We start from the raw sequence: 26,700 nt of genomic DNA on the forward strand, positions 1-26,700 counted from the left end.
TACCTATATAAAAAAATTTGATAGATATGTAATAAATATCTAATATATATTTGATAAATATATAATAGAAATTAGATATGTAATAAATATATAATAGAAATTTGAAAGATATTTAATAAATATATAATAGAAATTGTAAAGGTAATTGATAGATATTTAATATATAATAGAAAGTATATAGATATTTAATAAACATGTCATAGACATTTGATAGTTATATAATTATATAATAGATATTTTATAGATATGTAATAAATAGATAAAAGATATTTGAAAGATATTAATAAATATATAATAGAAATTTGATAAATATATAATAGATATTTGAAAGATAATTAGAGAGATATTTGATAAACATATGATAGAAATTTGATGAATATGTAATACATATAAAATTGAAATAAAAAATATATGTAAATAAATATAAAATAGAAATTTGATAGAAATGTAATAAATATATAAAAGAAATTTGAAAGATATTTAATAAATAAATAATAGATATTTGTTAGACATTTAATAAATATATAATATAAATTTGATAGATATATAATAAATATATGATAGATATTTGGAAGATATTAGATAAATACATAATATAAATTTAAAAGATATGTAATAAATATATAATATAAATTGTATAGATATTTAATAACTATATAAGAGATATTTGATAGATATTTAATTAAATATATTACAGAAATTTGATATATATTTATTAAATATATAATAGATATTTGAAAGATATTAGAAAGATATTTGATAGATATTTAATAAATATATAATACATACATATCTACCAAATTTATATTATACATTTATTAAATATCTATCAAATATCTCTCTAATATCAAATTTATTAAATATATATTATATTTTCTATTATATATTTATTACATATCTATCAAATTTATAATAGAAATATGATAAATATTTAATAAATATATAATAGATATTTAATATATATAATATATAGTAAATATAATAATTATATAATATATATATATATATATGTATATATGTAATACATGTATAATAGATATTTACTAAAGAGATATTTGATAAATATAAAAAAGAAATTTGATAGATATTTAATAAATATATAATAGATATTTGAAAGTTATTTAATAAATATATAATAGATATTTGAAAGATATTTAATAAATAAATAATAGATATATGAAAGATATTTCATAAATATATAATAGAAATTTGATATATATGTAACATATAATAAAATTTGATAGATATATATATAGAAAGAAATTAGATATTTCACAAATATATAATAGATAGATGAGAGATTATAGATATTTTAAAATATTGATTATAGATATATAGATGATAGATTATAGATATTTAAAGTATTGATTATAGATATTTACAGTAGATGATAGATTATAGATATTTAAGAGAAAGGTAAACAGATGATAGATAGGTGATAAATATTTTATAGATGAGCGATAGATAAACAATATTTGATACAAAGATGAGTGATATTTGATAGATATTTTTCAAATATTATATATTTGCTAAATAGATGATAGATATTTGATAAATAAATTATAGCTATTTGGAAGATATTAGATAGATAGATAGATAGATAGATAGATAGATAGATAGATAGATAGATAGATAGATGATAGATGATAGACCTATTAAAGTAAAATGTCATGCACAAATAAAAACAAAAAATATAGCTTAAAGTGATATTTAACTTTACCTTTGTATAGTTTGATCGAGAATAATAGCAATCTTTAGATTAAATATAATCAAGTGTAATGAAGATACACTTTAAATTACTTTGTAATGTAGCGCTAAAACTCTAATACCCTGTGCTCTGGCCTCCCACTTCAAAACTAAGCTTTTTTGTGAGCAATATTTTTAACAGTATTCCAAAACTAAAGTATTGCTATTATTCTGGATCAAACTATACAAAGGAGAATGTTAAACATAATTAACATGACATTTTATTTTAATAGGACTAAAATATTGCTATTATTTCAAACAGGCAAAATCTACCATCACTTGTCCCACATACTGTACATAGCGCCCTGTCTCTAGTTTGTTTTTGTGTCCCCTTTTACCATTTATCCATTTTCTTCTAACAGTCAGAATGAAACCACACATTTGTTCCTTATTATCTGTATGCATATTCACTATTATTGCAACTTTACTGTAACTGAAAAATAGGGATGTGCAGGTAAGAAATATTTGTTACAAATGAAAATTTCGTAACGAATATTTGAGGACATTTGTTTCCCTGAATAATAGTTCACTGCACTATTAGTTTTTCGTTTTGTTTAAAACAAAATAAAAATTGAATTTTCTTTAAACATTTACATTCTTTTTTATTAAAACAAATGTTTTATATATATATATATATATATATATATATATATATATATATATGCAGTATATATTGTGTGTGTGTGTGTGTATATACAGTGTATTTAATAGGGACCATATAGTGATAGAAAAATAGTACTCAGTCTGCCCATCATGACACCATACAATCAGATGGTTTAGCAGTGGTGTAGATGGAAATGGTTTGCAATAGGTTCCCATTGTAAAATATGTTGGGTTTTTTTTTGGAACTGACATCTTTTTTAATATTGTAGTTTTATAGCTGCAAATATACACGGTACTAAACATGTTTTATAAGTATGCAATTTTAATTCTTATTTACGTCTATTGTCTAATTTTCTTCATTCTCCTGATATAATTTGCTGAACAGCATATCTAAATAGGCTAAGTAGCTGCTGTCTGGTGGCTGCACATAGATGCCACGTGTGATTGGCTCACCCATGTGCATTGCTATTTCTTCAAAAAAGGATATCTAAAGAATGAAGCAAATTAGTTAATAGAAGTAACATAGTAACATAGTAGATAAGGTTGAAAAAAAGACTGATGTCCATTGAGTTCAACCTATACAAATCTAAAATACTTACAAAAAGCTCCAGTTAAGCTTAAATAACACCACTAAAAGGTGACCCATTTAATACTAGCAATCATATCCATGAATTTTGTTTATATACAGAAATGTATCCAGACTATTTTTAAATGTATCTAGGGTATTGGCATTCACTACCTCCTTTGGTAATGAGTTCCACAATTTTATTGCTCTTACAGTGAAAAAACGTTTCTGTTGCAGGAGATTAAATCTCCTTTCCTCCAGCCTTAAATTGTGACCTCTTGTCAGAAACAATTTTCTTGGAATAAACAGAGCTTCTGCCATCTCTGTATATGGGCCTTGAATATATTTATATAAAGTAATCATGTCACCTCTCAAGTGCCTTTTTTCTAAAGAAAACAGACCCAGCTTGGCTAGCCTCTCCTCATAGGTTAAATTCTCCAATCCCCTTATTAGCTTTGTGGCCCTTCTCTGAACTTTTTCTAGTTCTGCAATATCTTTTTTTGCGATTGGTCCACAGAACTGCACTCCATACTCAAGATGAGGTCTTACCAGGGCTTTATATAGTGACAGAATTATGCTTTCTTCCCTTGAATCAATGCCTCTTTTAATACATGCTAGTATCTTATTATCCTTTGAAGCCGCTGCCCTGCATTGTGCACCCATCTTTAGCTTGTTATCTATTACTACTCCCAAATCCCTTTCCTCCTCTGTTTGGCTAAGTCTTGTCCCGTTTAAAAATTACGTTGCCTGCTTATTTTTACTTCCAAAATGTAGAACCTTGCATTTTTCCGTATTAAATCTCATTTTCCATTTACTTGCCCATACTTCTAATTTTTGCAGATCCCTTTGTAATGAAAGTTCATCCTGCTCTGACCTAATGACCTTACTTAACTTAGTATCATCTGCAAAAAATAGAGATGTCACTATTTAATACTTGCTCCAAGTCATTTATAAAAATATTAAACAGAACAGGTCCCAGTACTGATTCCTGGGGGACTCCACTGATTACCTTTGTCCAATCTGAGTATGATCCATTTACTACTACTCGTTGCTCCCTATATTTTATCCAGTTATTTATCCATGAGCTAACATTTTCAGCTATTCCCAGTCCCTTAATTTTGTGCATTAATCTCTCATGTGGCACTGTATCAAATGCCTTTGCAAAATCTAAGTATATCACATCAACTGATTCCCCTTTATCTATATTTTTACTTACTTTCTCGTAGAATCTAATTAGATTAGTTTGACATGATCTATTTCTCCTAAAACCATGCTGATTAGAACTCATAATCTTGTTTACAAGAATATGCTCATCAATATAATCCCTTATAATTCCTTCAAATATCTTCCCCACTATTGATGTCAGACTAACTGGTCTTTAGCTTCCTGGATCATCCCTGCTTCCCTTTTTGAAGAGTGGCACCACATCAGCTTTACGCCAATCCTGGGGTACCATGCCTGAGGATAATGAGTATTGAAAAATTAAGAGTAGAGGTTTGTCTATAACAGTGCTATGTTCCCTTAATACCCTTGGGTGTATTCCATCTGGGCCTGGAGTTTTATTTACCTTAATATTATCCAGTTTTTTTCCTGATATCCTCTAAACATAACCCAGTTAAAGGACCAGTCATCACTGTAGATTTGCATAATCAACAAATGCAAGATAACAAGACAAAGCAATAGTACTTAGTCTGAACTTCAAATGAGTAGTAGATTTTTTTTCTGACAATTTTAAAAGTTATGTCTTTTTCCACTCCCCCTGTACCATGTGACAGCCATCAGCCTTTTACAAATGCATACACATACCATGTGACAGCAATCAACCATTCACAAATGCATACACACTTATTCTTGCACATGCTCAGTAGGAACTGGTGACTCAAAAAGTTTAAATATAAAAATACTGTGCATATTTTGTTAATGGAAGTAAATTAGAAAGTTGTTTAAAATTGCATGCTCTATCTGAATAATGAAAGTTTAATTTTGATTGAGTGTCCCTTTAATGGAATGGACTGGGATGTTCTATTTTGCTCCAAAGTATCATCCAATGGTTCCTCTCTTGTGTATACTGAAGAAAAAAACTGGTTTAGTACCTCAGCCTTCTCCATGTCATTATTTATCATGCTACCCTCCATGCATTTTAATGTACCTATATTGTCCTTCTTAGATTTTTTGCTATTTATGTACTTAAAGAACCTTTTAGGGTTAGACTTAGAATCCTTTGCAATTTATTTTTCATTTTCAATTTTGGCTAATTTGATTGCTTTTTTGCATGCATTGTTACATTCCTTATAAATATTGTATGTTGAGTCTGTACTATTTTCTTTGAATAATTTAAATGCCCTACGTTTTTTCCTAATTTCTCTTAACACATTTTTATTTAGCCATAACGGCTTTGTTTTTTTATTTTTATAACCATATGGTATTTGTTGATATGTATATTTATGTAACAAAGTTTTCAATATTATCCATTTATCCTCTGTATTTTTATTAGAGAATACATTTTCCCAATTTATATTATTTAATGATTTCCTTAAATCGTTGAATTTTGCTTTCTTGAAATTAAAAGTCTTAGTTAAACCTTTAAGACCCTGCTTATGAAAATAGATTTCAAATGTTACCATGTTATGATCACTGTTACCCAAATGTTCTTTGACTTTGATGTTTGATATTATATCTGTATTGTTTGATAGCACTAAATCCAATATAGCTTTACTCCTAGTTGGCTCCTCTATTAATTGTGACAAGAAGTTATCCCTGAGAACATTTAAAAATCTATCCCCCTTAGCTGAATTACTAGTTTCATTGGCCCAGTTTATATCAGGGTAGTTAAAATCTCCCATAATTACAGCACTGTTATTAGCAGCCTTACCTATTTGGATAAGTAGTTGGGTGGCTTGCAACATGTTCCTAGTAATATTTTTTTAGGCTTTTTCTCCCCATTCTTTATTTCAACCCACAGGGTCTCTACATTGTCACTTGTATCAAATATCTTCGCTTATTGTAGGTTTAAGGTTAGGTTTAATATACATGCAGATTCCTCCACCCCTTTTATTATTCCTGTCCCTCCTAAATAAAGTATAACCCTCTAAGTTAACTGCCCAGTCATGTGAATCGTCCCACCAAGTTTCAGTTATACTGATAACGTCATAGTCCTCTTCTGCAACTAAGAGCGTCAGCTCCCCCATTTTACTTGTCATGCTTCTTGCATTTGTTGTCATACATTTAATTTTCATGTGCTTTCTGCTGCTAATTGGTGTGCTTTCCTCTATACTTTCTAATGTGACATTTCTTAAGTCATCCCTTCCTTGAGATATTAAAGGGACACTAAACCCAAAATGTTTCTGTCATGATTCAGGTAGAGAATACAATTTTAAACAACATTCCAATTTACTTCTATTATCTAATGTGGTTCATTCTTTAGATATCCTTTGTTTAAGATATAGTAATCACATGGGTGAGCCAATCACACAAAGGATCTATGTGCAGCAACCAATCAGGAGCTACTAATGCTATCTAGATATGCTTTTCAGCAAAGGATATCAAGAGAATGAAGCAACTTAGATAATAGAATTAAATTAGAAAGTTGTTTAACCCCTTAATGACCACAATGTGCCCTGTATGTCACTGGTCATTAAGGGTTTTTTCAGGACATAATAGCACAAGTCTAGCAAGAACACACTATTAATGCCCTCCCTCTAGCAGGCTTTGTGGAATAGAGCAGTCTCAACGCTGGTGGCAAGACCGTGCTTTAAAACAATCAAGTCCCAAAAAAAGGCCAGTGACATACAGGGTACGTCGCTGGTCCTTAAGGGGTTAAAATCACATGCTCTTTCTGAATCATGAAAGCAAAAATGTAGGTTTCATGTCCCTTTAAGGGAGTGACATATTCACAGACTGATCTCTCTGTTCTATTGTGTTCTAACTGACCCTCCCCCCCTTTGCCTAGATTAAAAGGTTCTCTAAACGTGCTACCATCCTTTCCCCCAACACACCAGCAACCATGTCATTCAGGTGCAATACATCCTTACTGTACAAATTGTACCAAAGTGAAAAGTCAGCCCAGTGCTCTAAAAAGTCAAACCCCTCATTTGTTGTTTAAAATTGTATTCTTCACCTGAATCGTGAATTTTTGTTTTGAGTTTAGTGTTCCTTTAGAGGGACATTGCTCTGAATACATCATTAAAGCAATTATTTATTTAGTGTTTAAAGATTAGCCTGAGAATATTTTTTACATGCATTTACTAATTAGAAATTGTTTAAATAGTCATAAAGTCATAAAATAGTGGGTGTATTGTTACTTAGGCCAATTAGGAATGATTATAAATGGCTTACTATAGTGAGCAACCAATGACTATGTGGAACATAGCTGTGTCTGCACTTTCATGTTTAACATGAGTTGGAAAGCCCACAATATCCAGAATTAGATTACAGGAAAGGAGAACAAAATAAATAATGAAAGTATATTGCAAAGTTGTTTTACTACATGTAACTGAACAGTTTATATTAATATCTTGAGTTGTTTAATATCCCTTTTTAATAACATATTTGTTAAAGTGTAGCAGCAATATGCGAAGAAAGCCATTCAGTACTTTATAAACCTATGTTTAACCATTTCTAATATTGCAACCGCTCTATACCAAAAAAACACATTTGTTATAGTGCGATTATAATAGAAACATATCAAAGAAGATTTACACAGTACTGAATGGCTTTACTGCTTATATTATGGCTACACTATAACAAGCGTGTTATCAATCACAGTTTTTATAAGTTACTTAAAGGGATATGAAACTCCAACATTTTCTTTTGTTATTTAGACAGAGCATACAGTTTTAAAAAAAAAGTTTCCAATTTACTTCTATTATCAAATTTGCTTTGTTCCTATGATATTCTTTGTTGAAGAGATACCTAGGTATCTGAAGCACTACATGGCAGGAAATAGTACTGCCATCTAGTGCTCTTGCAGAACTGCTGCCATCTTGTGCTCTTGCAAATGGATAGCATTCTTGCAGAACTGCTGCCATCTTGTGCTCTTGCAAATGCAAAACTACTGTCATGTAGTGCTCCAGACATGGGAAGGCTCTTGAGCTTAAATCCCTGCTTTTTAATAAATGATACCAAGAGAACAAAGAAAAATTGATAATAGAAGTCAATTATAAAGTTGTTTAAAATTGCATGCTCTGTCTGAATCATGAATGAAATTTTTGGGTCTCCTATCCCTTTAAGAAAGTAGTTGTTACACCGTCTGGTCGATCCTAATGGCATTGCAGTGCCAAGAGTGAATGGTTTTGTTTGTTTTTTTACCAGTTTGGTTACCATTGTTTATTACATTTAATCATAAGACAATATTATTTATAATAAGGTGTTTTTGTATAAATATATTTATAATTTAAATACTTTGCTTTACTGTTGATCTAAAGCACCTCTGTCTATATATCATTAATTCAAGTTTTGTTGTCAGCATGATTTAAAAATTTGTGTCCATTTTAAAATTGTTCTTAGACACAAATGCTAATTCTTTTCTCCGCAATTTTTGTTGTTATTGATTATTAATTTACACCCATTACTAACATTTTTAAATGTATCCTGCGTTTTAGAAGACTTACTTTTGATCGAAAATAATTTTAACATATTGTTCTCAAATACCAATTTTTTTTATAATCTCAATGTAAAAAAATAATAATAAATGTTGTAAGAATTCAGTTAATTTTATACTTTAGTAATATAATACCAGAACAAAAGAAACCTGTTAAAGAAAAAATTTTAGTAATTTATATCAGAAGTTATTTTAATACTTGACTTGTTTTTCAGAATTGTTTCTATTACTGGGGATTTGCTGCTTGGTTTGCATATTATATCAATCATCCTCTCTATACTCCACCGAGTAAGTATAACTAAAGACATTTATTGCCTTTCATTTATTTTAATTTTATTTAATTTATGCTTTTTTTGTTCTTGTGTTTTACAGCTTATGGAAAAAAGCAGATAAGTCTGGCTATGATCATGTTCTTGGTAGGTTTACAGTAAATATTTATTAAATTAATTTGTTTAATGTACAGTATGAATCATCATTTGTAATATTGAAAACAAAGTGTGATTTCTCAGACAACGTCACTCACGATATTGTCACAATACAGAATTTTACATCACTCCCATTTGTCTTATATTCAGTTTGATGGAAATGTGTTCATTACAGAGAAAAGTAGGCTGTATCCTTAGATTTGCGCATTTAATATTAATTTTGACTTATTGTTTTTTTTTTATTATTGTTGAGACATATCATTACATACAGAACCAAAGATACATGTTACAATATAGTTAACAATTTACCATTGATTCTTATCCATTAAAGAATGTATTTATGATATAAATATAAATATAAATATATATATATATATATATATATATATATGGTATTAGAAGAGAAAGTGGTTATTCAGCGCTAGGTGTCCCCCCCGAGAGGAATATAGTTAGTAGTGTAATAGGATGAACTGGCTGCCCCTATACCTGAAATAAGGGCAATTGCAGGGTCCCCACCTTGCACTGTCCTATTCCAAATGTTAGAGAGAACTATTGTTAGGAAGAGTGGTGTTGGGGCGCACTGTTCATAAAATTAGTAGCCAATATATTATTAATATATTATTGATAGTGGTATCGAAGTAGTTGGTGTAGACTGAAAAATCAAATTGTTGTGTCAAACAGATTGTTCTATGCAATATATCTACTATAAATATTTTAAACAGCGGCAATTGAATCAGTTGTATCAAAACATATTAGGAAGTGTTATTTTGTATTTGAGTAGAGTGGTGTACCAATCAGATTAATTAGATTTCCTGAAAGGAAAAAAGTTTCCCTTTCTATTACGGTTAAAGGTACTAAAAATTCACTTAATATGACATCATAGAATACACTAAAGTTCACAGGTTTTTGTAGTCCCAAAAATTCAAGTAGATTTATGTAGAATAAACAACGTGGAATAGATAGTAGTTTTATATCTGATCCTTATGCTGTAAATAAATGCCCACTTACTAGATATGACCTCAATCCTATGAGGTAAGTGGGAAGCGTCTTAAATAAATACAGTTGTCCCCCAGCAATCTGGAAACGCTGCTTCTCTGCCTCTTTGGTGTTGTTAGAAACACTGCTTTCCTGCTTCCTTAGTATGGTAGAGATTTCTTTCTCCCTCCTTTTGAATTTGCTTAGTTATTCCCTCAGCTCCATTTTTGCTGTATTTTGTTTGGTGGGTTTGTTACAGTCATTTGGTAACTTTCTTCCTCTGTATCTGAGCACTAATTAAGATTGTTCAGGTGCTGCAAATACCTGTTTGACGTTGCAGGGTCACCACTATCAATAATATATTAATAATACATTGGCTACTAATTTTATGAACAGTGCGCCCCAACACCACTCTTCCTAACAATATATATATATATATATATATATATATATATATATATATATATATATATATATATATATATATATATATATATATATATATATATATATATTAAAAACACAGGAATGGACTGCACTCACAGGGCTCCATGTACTAAGCGACGGGAGGACAGCTTCTCAATAGTGATGTCGCGAACCTTAAAATTTCGGTTCGCGAACGGAGGACTCAAACTTCCGCTACTGTTCACGAACCACGTGAACTGCCATTGACTTCAATAGGCAGGCGAACTTTAAAACCCACAAGGACTCTTTCTGGCCACAATAGTGATGGAAAAGTTGTTTCAAGGGGACTAACACCTGAACTGTGGCATGCTGGATGGGGATCCATGGCAAAACTCCACGGAAAATTACATAGTTGATGCAGAGTCTGGTTTTAAGCCATAAAGTGCCTTAATCACCTAACATTCCTAAACTTTTTTTGAATAACGTGCTTTAAAACATCAGGTATGGTGTAGTATCGATCAGGTAGTGTAAGGGTTACGCCCGCTTCACAGTGACAGACCAAACTCCCCGTTTAACGCACCGCAAACAACTGCAAACAGTCCATTAGCACAACCACGAGTTAGATAGATTTGATAGCTAGATATATAGATTACATAGATCAATAGATGCAATATACATATGATAGATACGAATTACATAGATCAATAGATGCAATTTATATTTGATAGATACGATTGATAGTTAGATAGATTTGATAGATAAATAGATAGATTTGATAGATATATGATTTCCCTGACAGAGTATAACAATAAGACATGCGGTCTGGGACCCGTGGTGTGTTAAGTAGTATTATTCTTAGCAGTTTACTACCTGTTACTCCCCCTATCGGGGGAGGTCTATATGGGCTGCATTTTTGGAACAGGGAGATGGAAGAAGATGATTGGTCTGTCCTCCTACTTCAAATTTGGCCTAAACACAAGTGGCTGTCTCAAAACAGTCCGGCCACGAGATAGATAGATTTGATAGATAGATATACATAGATTGATAGTTAGATAGAATCAATAGATGATAAATAGATAGATTTGATAGATATATAATTACCCTGACAAAATATAATAATAAAGCATGCTGTCTGGGACCCATGGTAACTAGGTTGTGTTAAGTAGTACTATTCTTAGCACTTTAATCCCTGTTACTCCCCCTATCGGGGGAGGTGTATATGGCCTGCATGAAATTATATTACACTAGCAAAATGATTTTAAAGGGTTTTTTTTTAAATTTACACTAATGATTGTTAAGCAGATATCAGTGGTGGCACAGAGCAATTAACCACAGTCTATGCTGTGTGAGCCTGACACACAGGCCTGATAGAAAATGAAATTAGATTACACTAGCAAAATGATTTAAAAGTTTTTTTTTTTAAATTTACAATAATGTTAAGCAGATATGAGTGGTGGCTGGCACAGAGCAATTAACCACAGTATATGCTGTGTGAGCCTGAGACACAGGCCTGATAGAAAATGAAATTAGATTACACTAGCAAAATGATTTAAAAGTTTTTTTTTTTTTAAATTTACAATAATGTTAAGCAGATATGAGTGGTGGCTGGCACAGCAATTAACCACAGTATATGCTGTGTAAGCCTGACACACAGGCCTGATAGAAAATGAAATTAGATTACACTAGCAAAATTATTTCAAAGTTTTGTTGTTTAAATTTACACTAATGTTAAGCAGATATGAGTGGTGGCTGCCTGGCTGGCACAGAGCAATTAACCACAGTATATGCTGTGTGAGCCTGAGACACAGGCCTGATAGAAAATGAAATTAGATTACACTAGCAAAATGATTTAAAAGTTTTTTTTTAAAAATTTACAATAATGTTAAGCAGATATGAGTGGTGGCTGCTGGCACAGCAATTAACCACAGTATATGCTGTGTAAGCCTGACACACAGGCCTGATAGAAAATGAAATTAGATTACACTAGCAAAATTATTTCAAAGTTTTGTTGTTTAAATTTACACTAATGTTAAGCAGATATCAGTGGTGGCACTAATCACAGTATATGCTGTGAGCCTCACACACAGGCTGAAAGCCAGGCAAATGCAAATAAAATTACAAATAAAATAAAAAAAAAAAAAACGACTGAAGTTATAGCCCTAAAAAGGGCTTTTTGGGGTGTTGTCCTTACAGCAGAGATTAGATGAGTCCTTCAGGACTGTAGTGGACACTAAATACACTAGCCTAGCTATCTATTTCCCTATAATGTCAGCAGCAGCAACACTAAACCTCCTCTCACTAAGAAAGCAAGATCATAATGAATCTAAAAGGGCTGCTTGCAATGTGAATGCAAGCTCGTGTTTCCATTGCTAGGAAGCATTACGCTCACAAGAGCAAAGGGAGTAAGTAACACAGCATACATATATATTTACTGGGAACACACAGCTCCTATAGACCACAATGTAAAGGCACTTTTCAGTGCCGTTTTTTTTTTTAGCACCCCACTCCAACCAACTTTAAAGCCCCAAAACTGCCTAGTGCAGTTACTTTTATAAAAAAAAAATATATATAATGCCCTCTATATTGAGGGCATTTGGGGCACTATTAGAAAATTAACTAGAGATCATTGCTCCCACGAGCTTGCGGTAGCAATAATCATCCACTGGTAATGGCTGATTATTGCACACCTGTGAAGCATCTTAATTTTATTTTAAATAAACTTACTGCACTGGGCAGTACATACACATATGTATTTGATTGCTGCCCATCACTGCGCTACTTACCCCCTTCGCTGGTGCTGAAGTTCTGATGCTGTCTGTGATGGCATCAGAACGAGGCTCCCATTGGAGCCTTTTGAAGCATGCTCTGGTGAGTGCAATGCTTCCTAGCAATGCAAATGCAAGCTCATATTCGCATTGTGGATAACTTGTAATACAAGCACACAATATCGTGCACTAGTATTACAAAGTGGAGCACTAATATCGCTTGCATTAAAGTAATAAATAGTGCTCCACTTGTAATCTATCACATTGCATACAGCTCTGTGGAATTTTGTAGCGCTATACAATTAAACTATAATAATAATAATACATTTCTAAATAAATGTTGCCTTTCTAATTGTTTCAAAATTAACATCTGAATATCATTATATTCAGAATATTTATCTGCTGTGCTATTCCACAAGTGAAAATATCATCTATATACAGTATCTCACCTATAATTCTATTTGCTCAGTGTATTGTTTTAGTTCATCATTAAATATTTCTGGCTTTTCCCACCAGCCTAGATATGTCCACTTGGTTACATATAGTAATAATTGCTGTCGCTCTTATTTGTAGGTCCAAATAATGGAAAATGCAATCTAATTGTTACCCAAGTTCTTTTATTAGGTGATACAAAATTTAGTATTAAATTTATTTATATATAAAAAAAAAAATCCCACACCCACCCTTACATAAATAATGTTGGAGAGACTAATACACAATGATTCAACCTCACATAATATTGGTAAGGTATATTCATAATTATATATTCTTCAATTTAACATGCATAATATCCCATATGCTAACTACTGGCCATTTTACATAATCAAATCAATCAGTCCTATTAGAAAAGCCTTGATATTGTTATTAACCTAAAGTAACAAATATATTGTAGCTATTTTTGGATTTGTTTAACAGCATGGAATTTAGAACCTCTAATTCAAAGCTAGAATGAATATTATATTATTATGGCCAAGTTGCTGGTCTAAATTTTGAGCTACAAATCTATAAAACCATTCGGTTGAGGTTACATTTTATCGGGCTTCATTTTTTTCTCTAGGTTTATATACTTCTTGTTATGTTTTAACCAAGTGCTACGTGTAAACATTAATTGTATTTTTATTTAAAGGGACAGAAAAGTCAAAAATAAACTTTCGTGATTCAGATAGAGCATACAATTTTAAATAATGTTCCATTTTACATCTATGATCAAATTGGCTTCATTTGCTTGCATAATTTAATTTATGTCTTGCAATTCAATTTTGTTATATAGCTTGGCAGATTGCATTTCAGTTTTCCGAGATATATGGCTGAATAACAATTTAACTGCCCAGGCGGTACTGCTTTTATTGTAGTTGCATGCCATTTAAATCCTGTATACAATTTTAGCAACAGATAAAGTCAACAGATTAAAAGTAAAAGAGACACCAGTTACATTTTTAGTAACAGCTGTACCATAATAGTGATCAAATAGTCATATTGCATTTTTTCATTACATAGACACAAAGGTGCCTATTAATTAAGCTCTCTACAGACAATGTTCCCATTGAGAGAACCTGTCTGCATGCATTTGGGGCCTCTTGATCAGCATCAGATTTTAAGATTTCCCATTGGTTGCATGTGAGCAGGGCTTGTCAGTCATCCTAGACAAACAAATCTGACCTGTCTGACGTTCACAACTTCTGAGGTTGTGGCCATATAAGGAAGCAGTGGGTGTACAACCGCTGCTTCTTAAAGGTATATGAAACTGATAGAGCATGCAATTTTAAGCAACTTTCTAATTTACTCCTATTATCATTTTTTCTTCATTCTCTTTGTATATTTATTTGAAAATCAGGAATTTAAGCTTAGAAGCTGGCCCATTTTTGGTTCAGCACTTGGGTAGCGCTTGCTGATTGGTGGCTTAATGTAGCCATGAAACCCAAAAATTTCCGTTCCTGATTCAGATAGAACATACAATTTTAAACGACTTTCCAATTTAATTTTATTATCAATTTTGCTTCATTTTCTTAGAATCCTTTGTTGAAGGTGCAACAATGTACTAATGGGAGCTAGCTGAACACCTCAGTAAACCAATGACAAGAGTCATATATATATCTTCACCAATCAGCAGCTAGCTCCCAGCTCCTTTTCTTTTATGATTCTGAAAGAACAAGAAATTTTAAACTACTTTCTAATTTACTTATATTATCTAATTTGCTTCATTGTCTCTTTGTTGAAAAGAATATCTAAATATGCTCAGTAGCTGCTGATTGGTGTCTGCACACAGATGCCTTGTGTTATTGGTTTACCAATGTGCATTGCTATTTCTTCAATTCATTTTATCTGCTCTTCTGCTGTGGCCAACTTGATAAAACATAAGCTGTTCCAGTCAAGAGATTACCGTGTAGCATATTATAACATCAATTCTCTGAATTCTTCAGCAGGATTCTGTTCAGTGAGTCTGGGTGCAGTGGGGAATACAAGAATTCTTAAAATTAAATCACTGAAAAAAACGGGAAAAAAATGATGGGAATACATTGAAAAGTTTATTTATTACACATAATAGTATAATGTGTTTAATGTGTTCTATGTACTGTATGTATGTATATATGTGTGTATATACTGTGTGTGTATATATATATATATATATATATATATATATATATATAAACAATATAAAATTGGCTTATTCTACTTTTTTTTTCTGCACAGATCTGTGAAACTGGCAATTTTTCCATCCACATAGTGCTCAGCAATTTGAGAATTGATGGTAAATTGTTTTTTTGTTATATAAATGAATATGTGTTCACCATTTTAAAATACACCACAAACTGTTCTGTTGCATTAAACTAAAACACAGTTTATAATCTTTGACAAATAAATGTTTAACCAAATCATTTGTGCTTATATGGATAAACTTCATGACAAATGATACAAAGTACTGATAGCAACATTTATAAAATATTGTACCAAAAACAAAGAAAATGTAAAAAAAAAGTGTGTAAAAATGTTCGAAACCGTACATTAAAATCAAAGCTATGTAAATTTATGTACCAGCTTATTCACAATATTTATAATAAATGACGTGCGATAGCTGCATAAAAAACTGTGAAAAAAACTGTGAAAATAGCCCAGTGACCACTGCTGTTACTGTGTTCACCTAACTAAATTGTCATTAAAGTTATGGTAAAATCTGGTTGTTCATGTTCTGTAAATATCATCGTTTACACATTTATAACCTTACATCAAATTTTTCTTAACATTTGTCAATGTAAATAAACTTACTTTTTATTATTAGCTCTGATGCAATCCCCTTCGCGGTCACACACTGTCCAAGTTTATGTACTCCAATCAGTAATCCTGTCGTTCGACAGGCTTACATCAATGAGAGCATTACACGCATGCGCAATAAAGCACAAATGCTCCACCATGCTCTGTATAACGTATCCCGATTGTAAATGGGCCATAAATTGCACGTGCACATGAATGTAATAACACATGCGCTGTTTGACATCCCTTTAGGGAGCGCACATAGGCCTCTATTTATCAAGCTGTCTACTTTCTAGCATTCGCCGGCCCCAATACGCTCGACTAAGCTCACCTAACATCGCCGCCGCAGACCTGAATACGTTCGCCAAATTTATCAAGAAAGCTGTCAAAAAGCCGGTCACCAAGGACGGTGTGATGAGCAGCGGACTGTTGTTAACTAACAGTCATCAATCTCGCTGCTCATCGGCTTATTCACAGCTTTCTTGCTAGCCTGTCACTAAGCACCCACACTATACTATACTGTTTTACCCCCTAAACCGCCACTCCCGGACCCCGCCGCAACTAAATAAATATATTAACCTCTAAACCGCTGCTCCCGGACCCCGCCACAACTATAATAAATACATTAAACCCTAAACCGCTGCTCCCGGACCCCGCTGCCACCTACATTATACCTATTAACTCCTAATCTGCTGCCCCTTATACTGCCGCCACCTACATAAAGTTATAAACCCCTATCATGCCGATCCCGGACCCCGCCGCAAATAAATAAAATGTTTAACCCCTAAACCGCCGCTCCCGGAGCCCACCGCCACCTACATTACATTTATTAACCCCTAATCTACCCCCCTATACCTTCATTATATCTATTAACCCCTAAACCTAAGTCTAACCCTAACCCTAACACACCCCTAACTTAAATATTATTTAAATTAGTCTAAATAAATATTCCTATAATTAAATAAATTATTCCTATTTAAAACTAAATACTTACCTATAAAATAAACCCTGAGATAGCTACAATATAACTAATAGTTACATTGTAGCTATTTTAGGGTTTATTTTTATTTTACAGGCAACTTTGTATTTATTTTAACTAGGTACAATAGCTATTAAATAGTTATTAACTATTTAATAGCTACCTAGTTAAAATAACTACAAATTTACCTGTAAAATAAATCCTAACCTAAGTTACAATTACACCTAAAACTATACTACAATTAAATAAATCAAATTTATTAAATACAATTACCTACAATTAAATAAAATTAACTAAAGTACAAAAAAACCCCGCTAAATTACAGAAAATAAAAAAAATACAAGAAGTTTAAACTAATTACACCTAATCTAAGCCCCCTAATAAAATAAAAAATCCCCCCAAAATAATAAAATTCCCTACCCTATATTAAATTACAAATAGCCCTTAAAAAGGCTTTTTGCGGGGCATTGCCCCAAAGTAATCAGCTCTTTTACCTGTAAAAAAAGAAATACACCCCCCCAATATTAAAACCCACCACCCACCCAACCTTACTCTAAAACCCACCCAAACCCCCCTTAAAAAAACCTAACACTAACCCCCTGAAGATCACCCTACCTTGAGCTTTCTTCACCCAGCCGGGCCTAAGTCCTCAACGAATCCGGCCGAAGTGGTCCTCCAGATGGGCAGAAGTCTTAATCCAAGCGGCATCTTCTATCTTCTTCCATCCGACGAGGAGCGGCACCATCTTGAAGACATCCGACGTGGAGCATCCATCGATCCTGACGACTAAACAACGAATGACGGTTCCTTTAAATGACGTCATCCAAGATGGTGTCCCTTGAATTCCGATTGGCTGATAGGATTCTATCAGCCAATCGGAATTAAGGTAGGAAAAATCTGATTGTCTGATGAAATCAGCCAATCGGATTGAAGTTCAATCCGATTGGCTGATCCAATCAGCCAATAGGATTGACCTCGCATTATATTGGCTGTTCAGATCAGCCAATAGAATGCAAGGTCAATCCTATTGGTTGATTGTCGTCGGGATCGATGGATGCTCCGCGTCGGATGTCTTCAAGATGGTGCCGCTCCTCGGCGGATGGAAGAAGATAGAAGATGCCGCTTGGATGAAGACTTCTGCCCATCTGGAGGACCTCTTCTGACCGGATTGGATGAAGACTTCTGCCCACCTCTTCGCCCGGATTCATTGAGGACTTAAGCCCGGCTGGGTGAAGACAGCTCAAGGTAGGGTGATCTTCAGGGGGTTAGGGTTTTTTTAAGGGGGGTTTGGGTGGGTTTTAGAGTAAGGTTGGGTGTGGGTGGTGGGTTTTAATGTTGGGGGGGTGTATTTCTTTTTTTACTGGTAATGCCCCGCAAAAAGCTCTTTTAAGGGCTATTTGTAATTTAGTATAGGGTAGGGAATTTTATTATTTTGGGGGGATTTTTTATTTTATTAGGGGTCTTAGATTAGGTGTAATTAGTTTAAACTTCTTGTCATTTTTTTTTATTTTCTGTAATTTAGAGTTTTGTTTTTTTTTTACTTTAGTTAATTGTAGTTATTTTTATTTAATTGTAAGTAATTGTATTTAATTTAATTTATTTAATTGTAGTATAGTGTAGATGTAATTGTAACTTAGGTTAGGATTTATTTTACAGGTAAATTTGTATTTATTTTAACTAGGTAGCTATTAAATAGTTAATAACTATTTAATAGCTATTGTACCTAGTTAAAATATATACAAAGTTGCCTGTAAAATAAAAATAAACTCTAAGATAGATACAATGTAAATATTAGTTATATTGTAGCTATCTTAGGGTTTATTTTATAGGTAAGTATTTAGTTTTAAATAGGAATAATTTATTTAATTATAGGAATATTTATTTAGATTAATTTAAATAATATTTGTTAGGGGGGTGTTAGGGTTAGACTTAGGTTTAGGGGTTAATAGATATAATGTAGGTGGCGGCGGTGTAGGGGGGGCAAATTAGGGGTTAATAAATGTAATTTAGGTGGCGGTGGGCTCCGGGTGTGGCGGTTTAGGGGTTAAACAATCAATTTATTTGCGGCGGGGTACGGGATCGGCAGGATAGGGGTTAATAACTTTATGTAGGTGGCGGCGGTATAGGGGGCGGCAGATTAGGGGTTAATAGGTATAATGTAGGTGGCGGCGGGGTCCGGGAGCAGAGGTTTAGGGGTTAAACATTTTATTTAGTTGCGGCGGGTTCCGGGAGCGGCGGTTTAGGGGTTAATATGTATAATGTAGGTGGCAGCGGTGTCGGGTCGGCGGTTTAGGGGTTAATAAGTATAAAGTAAGTGGCGGCGGTGTAGGGGGGGCAGATTAGGGGTGTTTAGACTCGGGGTACATGTTAGGGTGTTAGGTGCAGACACTTCCCATAGGAATCAATGGGATATTGGGCAGCAGCGAACATGAGCTCTCGCTGCTGTCAGACTCCCATTGATTCCTATGGGATCCGCCGCCTCCAGGGCCGCGGATTGAAAAGCAGGTACGCTGGGCCGGAATAGTGGTGAGCGTACCTGGTTGTTCTTTGATAACTAGCAAAAGTAGTCAGATTGTGCCGAACTTGCGTTCGGGACATCTGGGGTGACGTAACCATTGATCTGTGTCGGACTGAGTCCGGCGGATCGTATGTTATGTCACTAGATTCTACTTTTGCCGGGCTGTAGGGCTTGATAACTATGGCGAATCAGCCTTGCCACAAAAACGCTGCAGAATTCCAGCGTATTTGCGGTTGACAGCTTGATAAATAGAGGCCATAGGCTCTGACATGTAGAGCGGGTGGGACCACAATACACGTCAGTTCAGTAGTAATAATGAAAACCATGGGGGGTGGAGTTAAACAGTGTGCTGTGAGGAATAAAATATTTGATTAAAAAATATAAAGTAAGTTGTAAAAATAAACTATAATGTTACCACAGTAATCTCCTGACTATACAGACAAAATTCATATATTTTTCTAAAAAGAGGAACTTGTCTACAAGATAATAAACTTTATTATAGGTCAAGGGACATGAAACCAATTTTCTCTTGTTAAGTGTATCCAGTCCACGGATCATCCATTACTTGTGGGATATTCTCCTTCCCAACAGGAAGTTGCAAGAGGATCACCCACAGCAGAGCTGCTATATAGCTCCTCCCCTCACTGCCATATCCAGTCATTCTCTTGCAACTCTCAACAAAGATGGACGTAGTAAGAGGAAAGTGGTGTATTATAGTTAGTTTTTAACTTCAATCAAAAGTTTGTTATTTTCAAATGGTACCGGAGTGTACTGTTTTCTCACAGGCAGCATTAGAAGAAGAATCTGCCTGTGATTTCTATGATCTTAGCAGAAGTAACTAAGATCCATTGCTGTTCTCACATATTCTGAGGGGTGAGGTGACTTCAGAGGGGGAATGGCGTGCAGGTTTTCCTGCAATAAGGTATGTGCAGTAAACATATTTCTAGGGATGGAATTTGCTAGAAAAATGCTGCTGATACCGGATTAATGTAAGTTAAGCCTTAAATGCAGTGATAGCAACTGGTATCAGGCTTATTAACAGAGATACATACTCTTATAAAGGTGTATTATAAAACGTTTGCTGGCATGTTAATCATTTTTATATATGTTTGGTGACAAAACTTGTTGGGGCCTAGTTTTTTTCCACATGGCTGGCTTGATTTTTGCCTAGAAACAGTTTCCTGAGGCTTTCCACTGTTGTAATATGAGTGGGAGGGACCTATTTTAGCGCATTTCTGCGCAGCTAGAATTGCAGACTGAGACACTCTGCTTCCTTCTGCATGATACAGGACATCTCTGAAGGGCTCAAAAGACTTCAAAGTCGTGTTTGAGGAGGGTAACAACCACAGTAGACTGTAGCAGTTGTTGTGACTGTGTTTAAAAAACGTTTTTGTAATTTCTTATTCCGTTTTTGGTATTAAGGGGTTAATCATCCATTTGCAAGTGGGTGCAATGCTCTGCTGACTTGTTACATACACTGTAAAAATGTTGTTAGTGTAACTGCCTTTTTTCACTGTTATTTCAAATTTTGTCAAAATTTGTTTCTCTTAAAGGCACAGTAACGTTTTTTATATTGATTGTTAACTTGCTTTAAAGTGTTTTCCAAGCTTGCTAGTCTCATTGCTAGTCTGTACAAACATGTCTGAAACAGAGGATACTTGTTCATTATGTTTAAAAGCCATGGTGGAGCCCCATAGGAGAATGTGTACTAAATGTATTGATTTCACCTTAAACAGTAAAGATCAGTCTTTATCTATAAAAGAATTGTCACCAGAGGGGTCTGTCAAGGGGGAAGTTATGCCGACTAACTCTCCCCACGTGTCGGACCCTTCGCCTCCCGCTCAAGGGACGCACGCTAATATGGCGCCAAGTACATCAGGGACGCCCATAGCGATTACTTTGCAGGACATGGCTGCAATCATGAATAATACCCTGTCAGAGGTATTATCCAGATTGCCTGAATTGAGAGGCAAGCGCGATAGCTCTGGGGTTAGACGAGATAAAGAGCGCGTAGATGCTGTTAGAGCCATGTCTGATACTGCGTCACAATATGCAGAACCTGAGGACGGAGAGCTTCAGTCTGTGGGTGACGTCTCTGAATCGGGGAGACCTGATTCAGAGATTTCTAATTTTAAATTTAAGCTTGAGAACCTCCTTGTATTGCTTGGGGAGGTATTAGCTGCTCTGAATGACTGTGACACAATTGCAGTCCCAGAGAAATTGTGTAGGCTGGATAAATATTATGCAGTGCCAGTGAGTACTGATGTTTTTCCAATACCTAAAAGGCTTACAGAAATTATTAGTAAGAAGTGGGATAGGCCCGGTGTGCCCTTTTCCCCACCTCCTATATTTAGAAAAATATGGCAGACAGTCCCTAAGGTGGAGGGAGCAGTTTCTACTTTAGCAAAGAGTACTACTATCCCGGTTGAGGACAGTTGTGCTTTTTCAGATCCAATGGATAAAAAATTAGAGGGTTACCTTAAAAAAATGTTTATTCAACAAGGTTTTATTTTACAGCCCCTTGCATGCATTGCGCCTGTCACTGCTGCTGCGGCATTCTGGTTTGAGGCCCTGGAAGAGGCCATCCATACAGCTCCATTGACTGAAATTGTTGACAAGCTTAGAACTCTTAAGCTAGCTAACTCATTTGTTTCTGATGCCATTGTTCATTTGACTAAACTAACGGCTAAGAATTCCGGATTCGCCATCCAGGCGCGTAGGGCGCTATGGCTCAAATCCTGGTCAGCTGATGTGACTTCAAAATCTAAATTACTCAACATTCCTTTCAAGGGGCAGACCTTATTCGGGTCTGGTTTGAAAGAAATTATTGCTGACATTACTGGAGGTAAGGGTCATACCCTTCCTCAGGACAGGGCCAAATCAAAGGCCAAACAGTCTAATTTTCGTGCCTTTCGAAATTTCAAGGCAGGTGCAGCATCAACTTCCTCTGCTTCAAAACAAGAGGGAACTTTTGCTCAATCCAAGCAGGCCTGGAAACCTAACCAGTCCTGGAACAAGGGCAAGCAGGCCAGAAAGCCTGCTGCTGTCTCTAAGACAGCATGAAGGAGCGGCCCCCTACCCGACAACGGATCTAGTAGGGGGCAGACTCTCTCTCTTCGCCCAGGCATGGGCAAGAGATGTTCAGGATCCCTGGGCGTTGGAGATCATATCTCAGGGATATCTTCTGGATTTCAAAGCTTCTCCTCCACAAGGGAGATTTCACCTTTCAAGATTATCTGCAAACCAGATAAAGAAATAGGCATTCCTAAGCTGCGTACAAGATCTCCTTGTAATGGGAGTGATCCATCCAGTTCCGCGGTCGGAACAAGGACAGGGGTTTTATTCAAATCTGTTTGTGGTTCCCAAAAAAGAGGGAACCTTCAGACCAATTTTGGATTTAAAGATCTTAAACAAATTCTTCAGAGTTCCGTCATTCAAGATGGAAACTATTCGAACCATTTTACCCATGATCCAAGAGGGTCAGTACATGACCACAGTGGACTTAAAGGATGCCTACCTTCACATTCCGATTCACAAGAATCATCATCAGTTCCTGAGGTTTGCCTTTCTAGACAGGCATTACCAATTTGTAGCTCTTCCATTCGGGTTGGCTACAGCCCCAAGAATTTTTACAAAGGTTCTGGGCTCTCTTCTGGCGGTCCTAAGACCACGAGGCATAGCGGTGGCTCCTTACCTGGACGACATCCTGATACAGGCGTCAAGCTTTCAAATTGCCAAATCTCATACAGAGATAGTTCTGGCATTCCTGAGGTCGCATGGGTGGAAAGTGAACGAAGAAAAGAGTTCTCTATCTCCTCTCACAAGGGTTTCCTTCCTAGGGACTCTTATAGATTCTGTAGAAATGAAAATTTACCTGACGGAGTCCAGGTTATCAAAACTTCTAAATACTTGCCGTGTTCTTCACTCCATTCCGCACCCCACGGTGGCTCAGTGCATGGAAGTAATCGGCTTAATGGTAGCGGCGATGGACATAGTGTCATTCGCGTGCCTGCATCTCAGACCGCTGCAATTATGCATGCTCAGTCAGTGGAATGGGGATTACACAGATTTGTCCCCTCTACTAAATCTGGATCAGGAAACCAGAGATTGTCTTCTCTGGTGGTTATCTCGGACCCATCTGTCCAAGGGTATGACCTTTCGCAGACCAGATTGGACAATTGTAACAACAGATGCCAGTCTTCTAGGTTGGGGTGCAGTCTGGAACTCCCTGAAGGCTCAGGGTTCATGGACTCAGGAGAAGAAACTCCTCCCAATAAATATTCTGGAGTTAAGAGCAATATTCAATGCTCTTCTAGCTTGGCCTCAGTTAGCAACACTGAGGTTCATCAGATTTCAGTCGGACAACATCACGACTGTGGCTTACATCAACCATCAAGGGGGAACCAGGAGTTCCCTAGCGATGTCAGAAGTCTCCAAGATAATTCGCTGGGCAGAGACTCACTCTTGCCACCTGTCAGCGATCCATATCCCAGGTGTAGAGAACTGGGAGGCGGATTTTCTAAGTCGTCAGACTTTTCATCCGGGGGTGTGGGAACTCCATCCGGAGGTGTTTGCTCAATTGGTTCTCCGTTGGGGCAAACCAGAATTGGATCTCATGGCATCTCGCCAGAATGACAAGCTTCCTTGTTACGGATCCAGGTCCAGGGACCCAGAAGCGGCACTGATAGATGCTCTAGCAGCGCCTTGGTTCTTCAACCTGGCTTATGTGTTTCCACCGTTTCCTCTGATCCCTCGTCTGATTGCCAAGATCAAACAGGAGAGAGCATCGGTGATATTGATAGCGCCTGCGTGGCCACACAGGACCTGGTATGCAGACCTAGTGGACATGTCATCCTTTCCACCATGGACTCTGCCTCTGAGACAAGACCTTCTAATACAAGGTCCTTTCAATCATCCGAATCTGCTTTCTCTGAGACTGACTGCATGGAGATTGAACGCTTGATCCTATCAAAGCGTGGCTTCTCCGAGTCAGTAATTGATACCTTAATACAGGCACGAAAGCCTGTCACCAGGAAAATTTACCACAAGATATGGCGTAAATATCTTCATTGGTGTGAATCCAAGAATTACTCATGGAGTAGGGTTAGGATTCCTAGGATATTGTCCTTCCTCCAAGAGGGTTTGGACAAAGGACTATCAGCTAGTTCTTTAAAGGGACAGATTTCTGCTCTGTCTATTCTTTTACACAAGCGTCTGGCAGAAGTTCCAGACGTTCAGGCATTTTGTCAGGCTTTAGTTAGAATCAAGCCTGTGTTTAAACCTGTTGCTCCTCCATGGAGCTTAAACTTGGTTCTTAAAGTTCTTCAAGGGGTTTCGTTTGAACCACTTCATTCTATTGATATCAAACTTCTATCATGGAAAGTTCTTTTTCTGATGGCTATTTCCTCGGCTTGAAGAGTCTCGGAGTTATCTGCCTTACATTGTGATTCTCCTTATCTGATCTTTCATTCAGATAAAGTTGTTCTGCGTACAAAACCTGGGTTTTTACCTAAGGTGGTTTCTAAAAAGAATATCAATCAAGAGATTGTTGTTCCATCATTATGTCCTAATCCTTCTTCAAAGAAGGAACGTCTTTTGCATAATCTAGACGTAGTCCGTGCCTTGAAGTTTTACTTACAGGCTACTAAAGATTTTCGCCAAACATCTAACCTGTTTGTTGTTTACTCTGGACAAAGGAGAGGTCAGAAGGCCTCGGCAACCTCTCTTTCTTTTTGGCTTCGGAGTATAATCCGTTTAGCCTATGAGACTGCTGGACAGCAGCCTCCTGAAAGGATTACAGCTCATTCTACTAGAGCTGTGGCTTCCACCTGGGCCTTTAAAAATGAGGCCTCTGCTGAACAGATTTGCAAGGCTGCAACTTGGTCTTCACTTCATACTTTTTCCAAATTTTACAAATTTTATACTTTTGCTTCTTCGGAGGCTGTTTTTGGGAGAAAGGTTCTACAGGCAGTGGTTCCTTCCGTTCCCATCATCCGTGTACTTTAGCTTTGGTATTGGTATCCCACAAGTAATGGATGATCCGTGGACTGGATACACTTAACAAGAGAAAACATAATTTATGCTTACCTGATAAATTTATTTCTCTTGTAGTGTATCCAGTCCACGGCCCGCCCTGTCCTTTTAAGGCAGGTCTAAATTTTTAATTAAACTACAGTCACCACTGCACCCTATGGTTTCTCCTTTCTCGGCTTGTTTCGGTCGAATGACTGGATATGGCAGTGAGGGGAGGAGCTATATAGCAGCTCTGCTGTGGGTGATCCTCTTGCAACTTCCTGTTGGGAAGGAGAATATCCCACAAGTAATGGATGATCCGTGGACTGGATACACTACAAGAGAAATAAATTTATCAGGTAAGCATAAATTATGTTTTTTCTTTCTTTCATGATTCAGTAGCCAATAGGCTTTGAGCAGCTCTCATTCTATTGGCCGATTGAACAGCCAATAGGATTTTAGCAGCTCTAATTCCTATTGGCTGATTGAAATCTTTCAGCCAATAGGAATGCAAGGGATGCCATCTTTGATGGTGTCACATGCATTGAAGTTCCAGTGTACGGCGGCAACCGTATGAAGAGGATGCTCCGTGCCGGATGTCTTCAGGATGGACCCGCTCCGCATCGGATGGACAAAGATAGAAGATGTTGTCTGGATGAAGACTTCTTGCCACATGGATTAAGACTTTGCTGGCTGGATGAAGACTTCTTGCTGTCCGAGGACTTCCCCGGCTGGATGGATCCTTCAAGCGGGACTTCAATAACTGTAAGTGGATCGTTGGGGGTTAGTGTTAGGTTATTTTAAGGGTTTTTGGGCGGGTTTTATTTTTAGATTAGGGTCTGGGCAGTAAAAGAGCTGA

At 35.6% G+C, this 26,700-nt stretch overlaps 1 protein-coding gene across 1 annotated transcript in view; it reads left to right on the forward strand.

The window, feature by feature from the left end:
* LOC128640703 (very-long-chain enoyl-CoA reductase-like) overlaps positions 1–26,700 on the forward strand; it is an 89,775-nt gene that overhangs the window by 55,535 nt on the left and 7,540 nt on the right. The window contains exons 10-12 of the mRNA XM_053693131.1: positions 8,729–8,801; positions 8,886–8,929; positions 15,775–15,832. Coding sequence (XP_053549106.1) covers positions 8,729–8,801; positions 8,886–8,929; positions 15,775–15,832 — 175 coding nt within the window. The remainder of the gene's footprint in view (positions 1–8,728; positions 8,802–8,885; positions 8,930–15,774; positions 15,833–26,700) is intronic.

Source organism: Bombina bombina, chromosome 10, assembly GCF_027579735.1.
Source record: "Bombina bombina isolate aBomBom1 chromosome 10, aBomBom1.pri, whole genome shotgun sequence".
Lineage (NCBI taxonomy): Eukaryota > Metazoa > Chordata > Amphibia > Anura > Bombinatoridae > Bombina > Bombina bombina.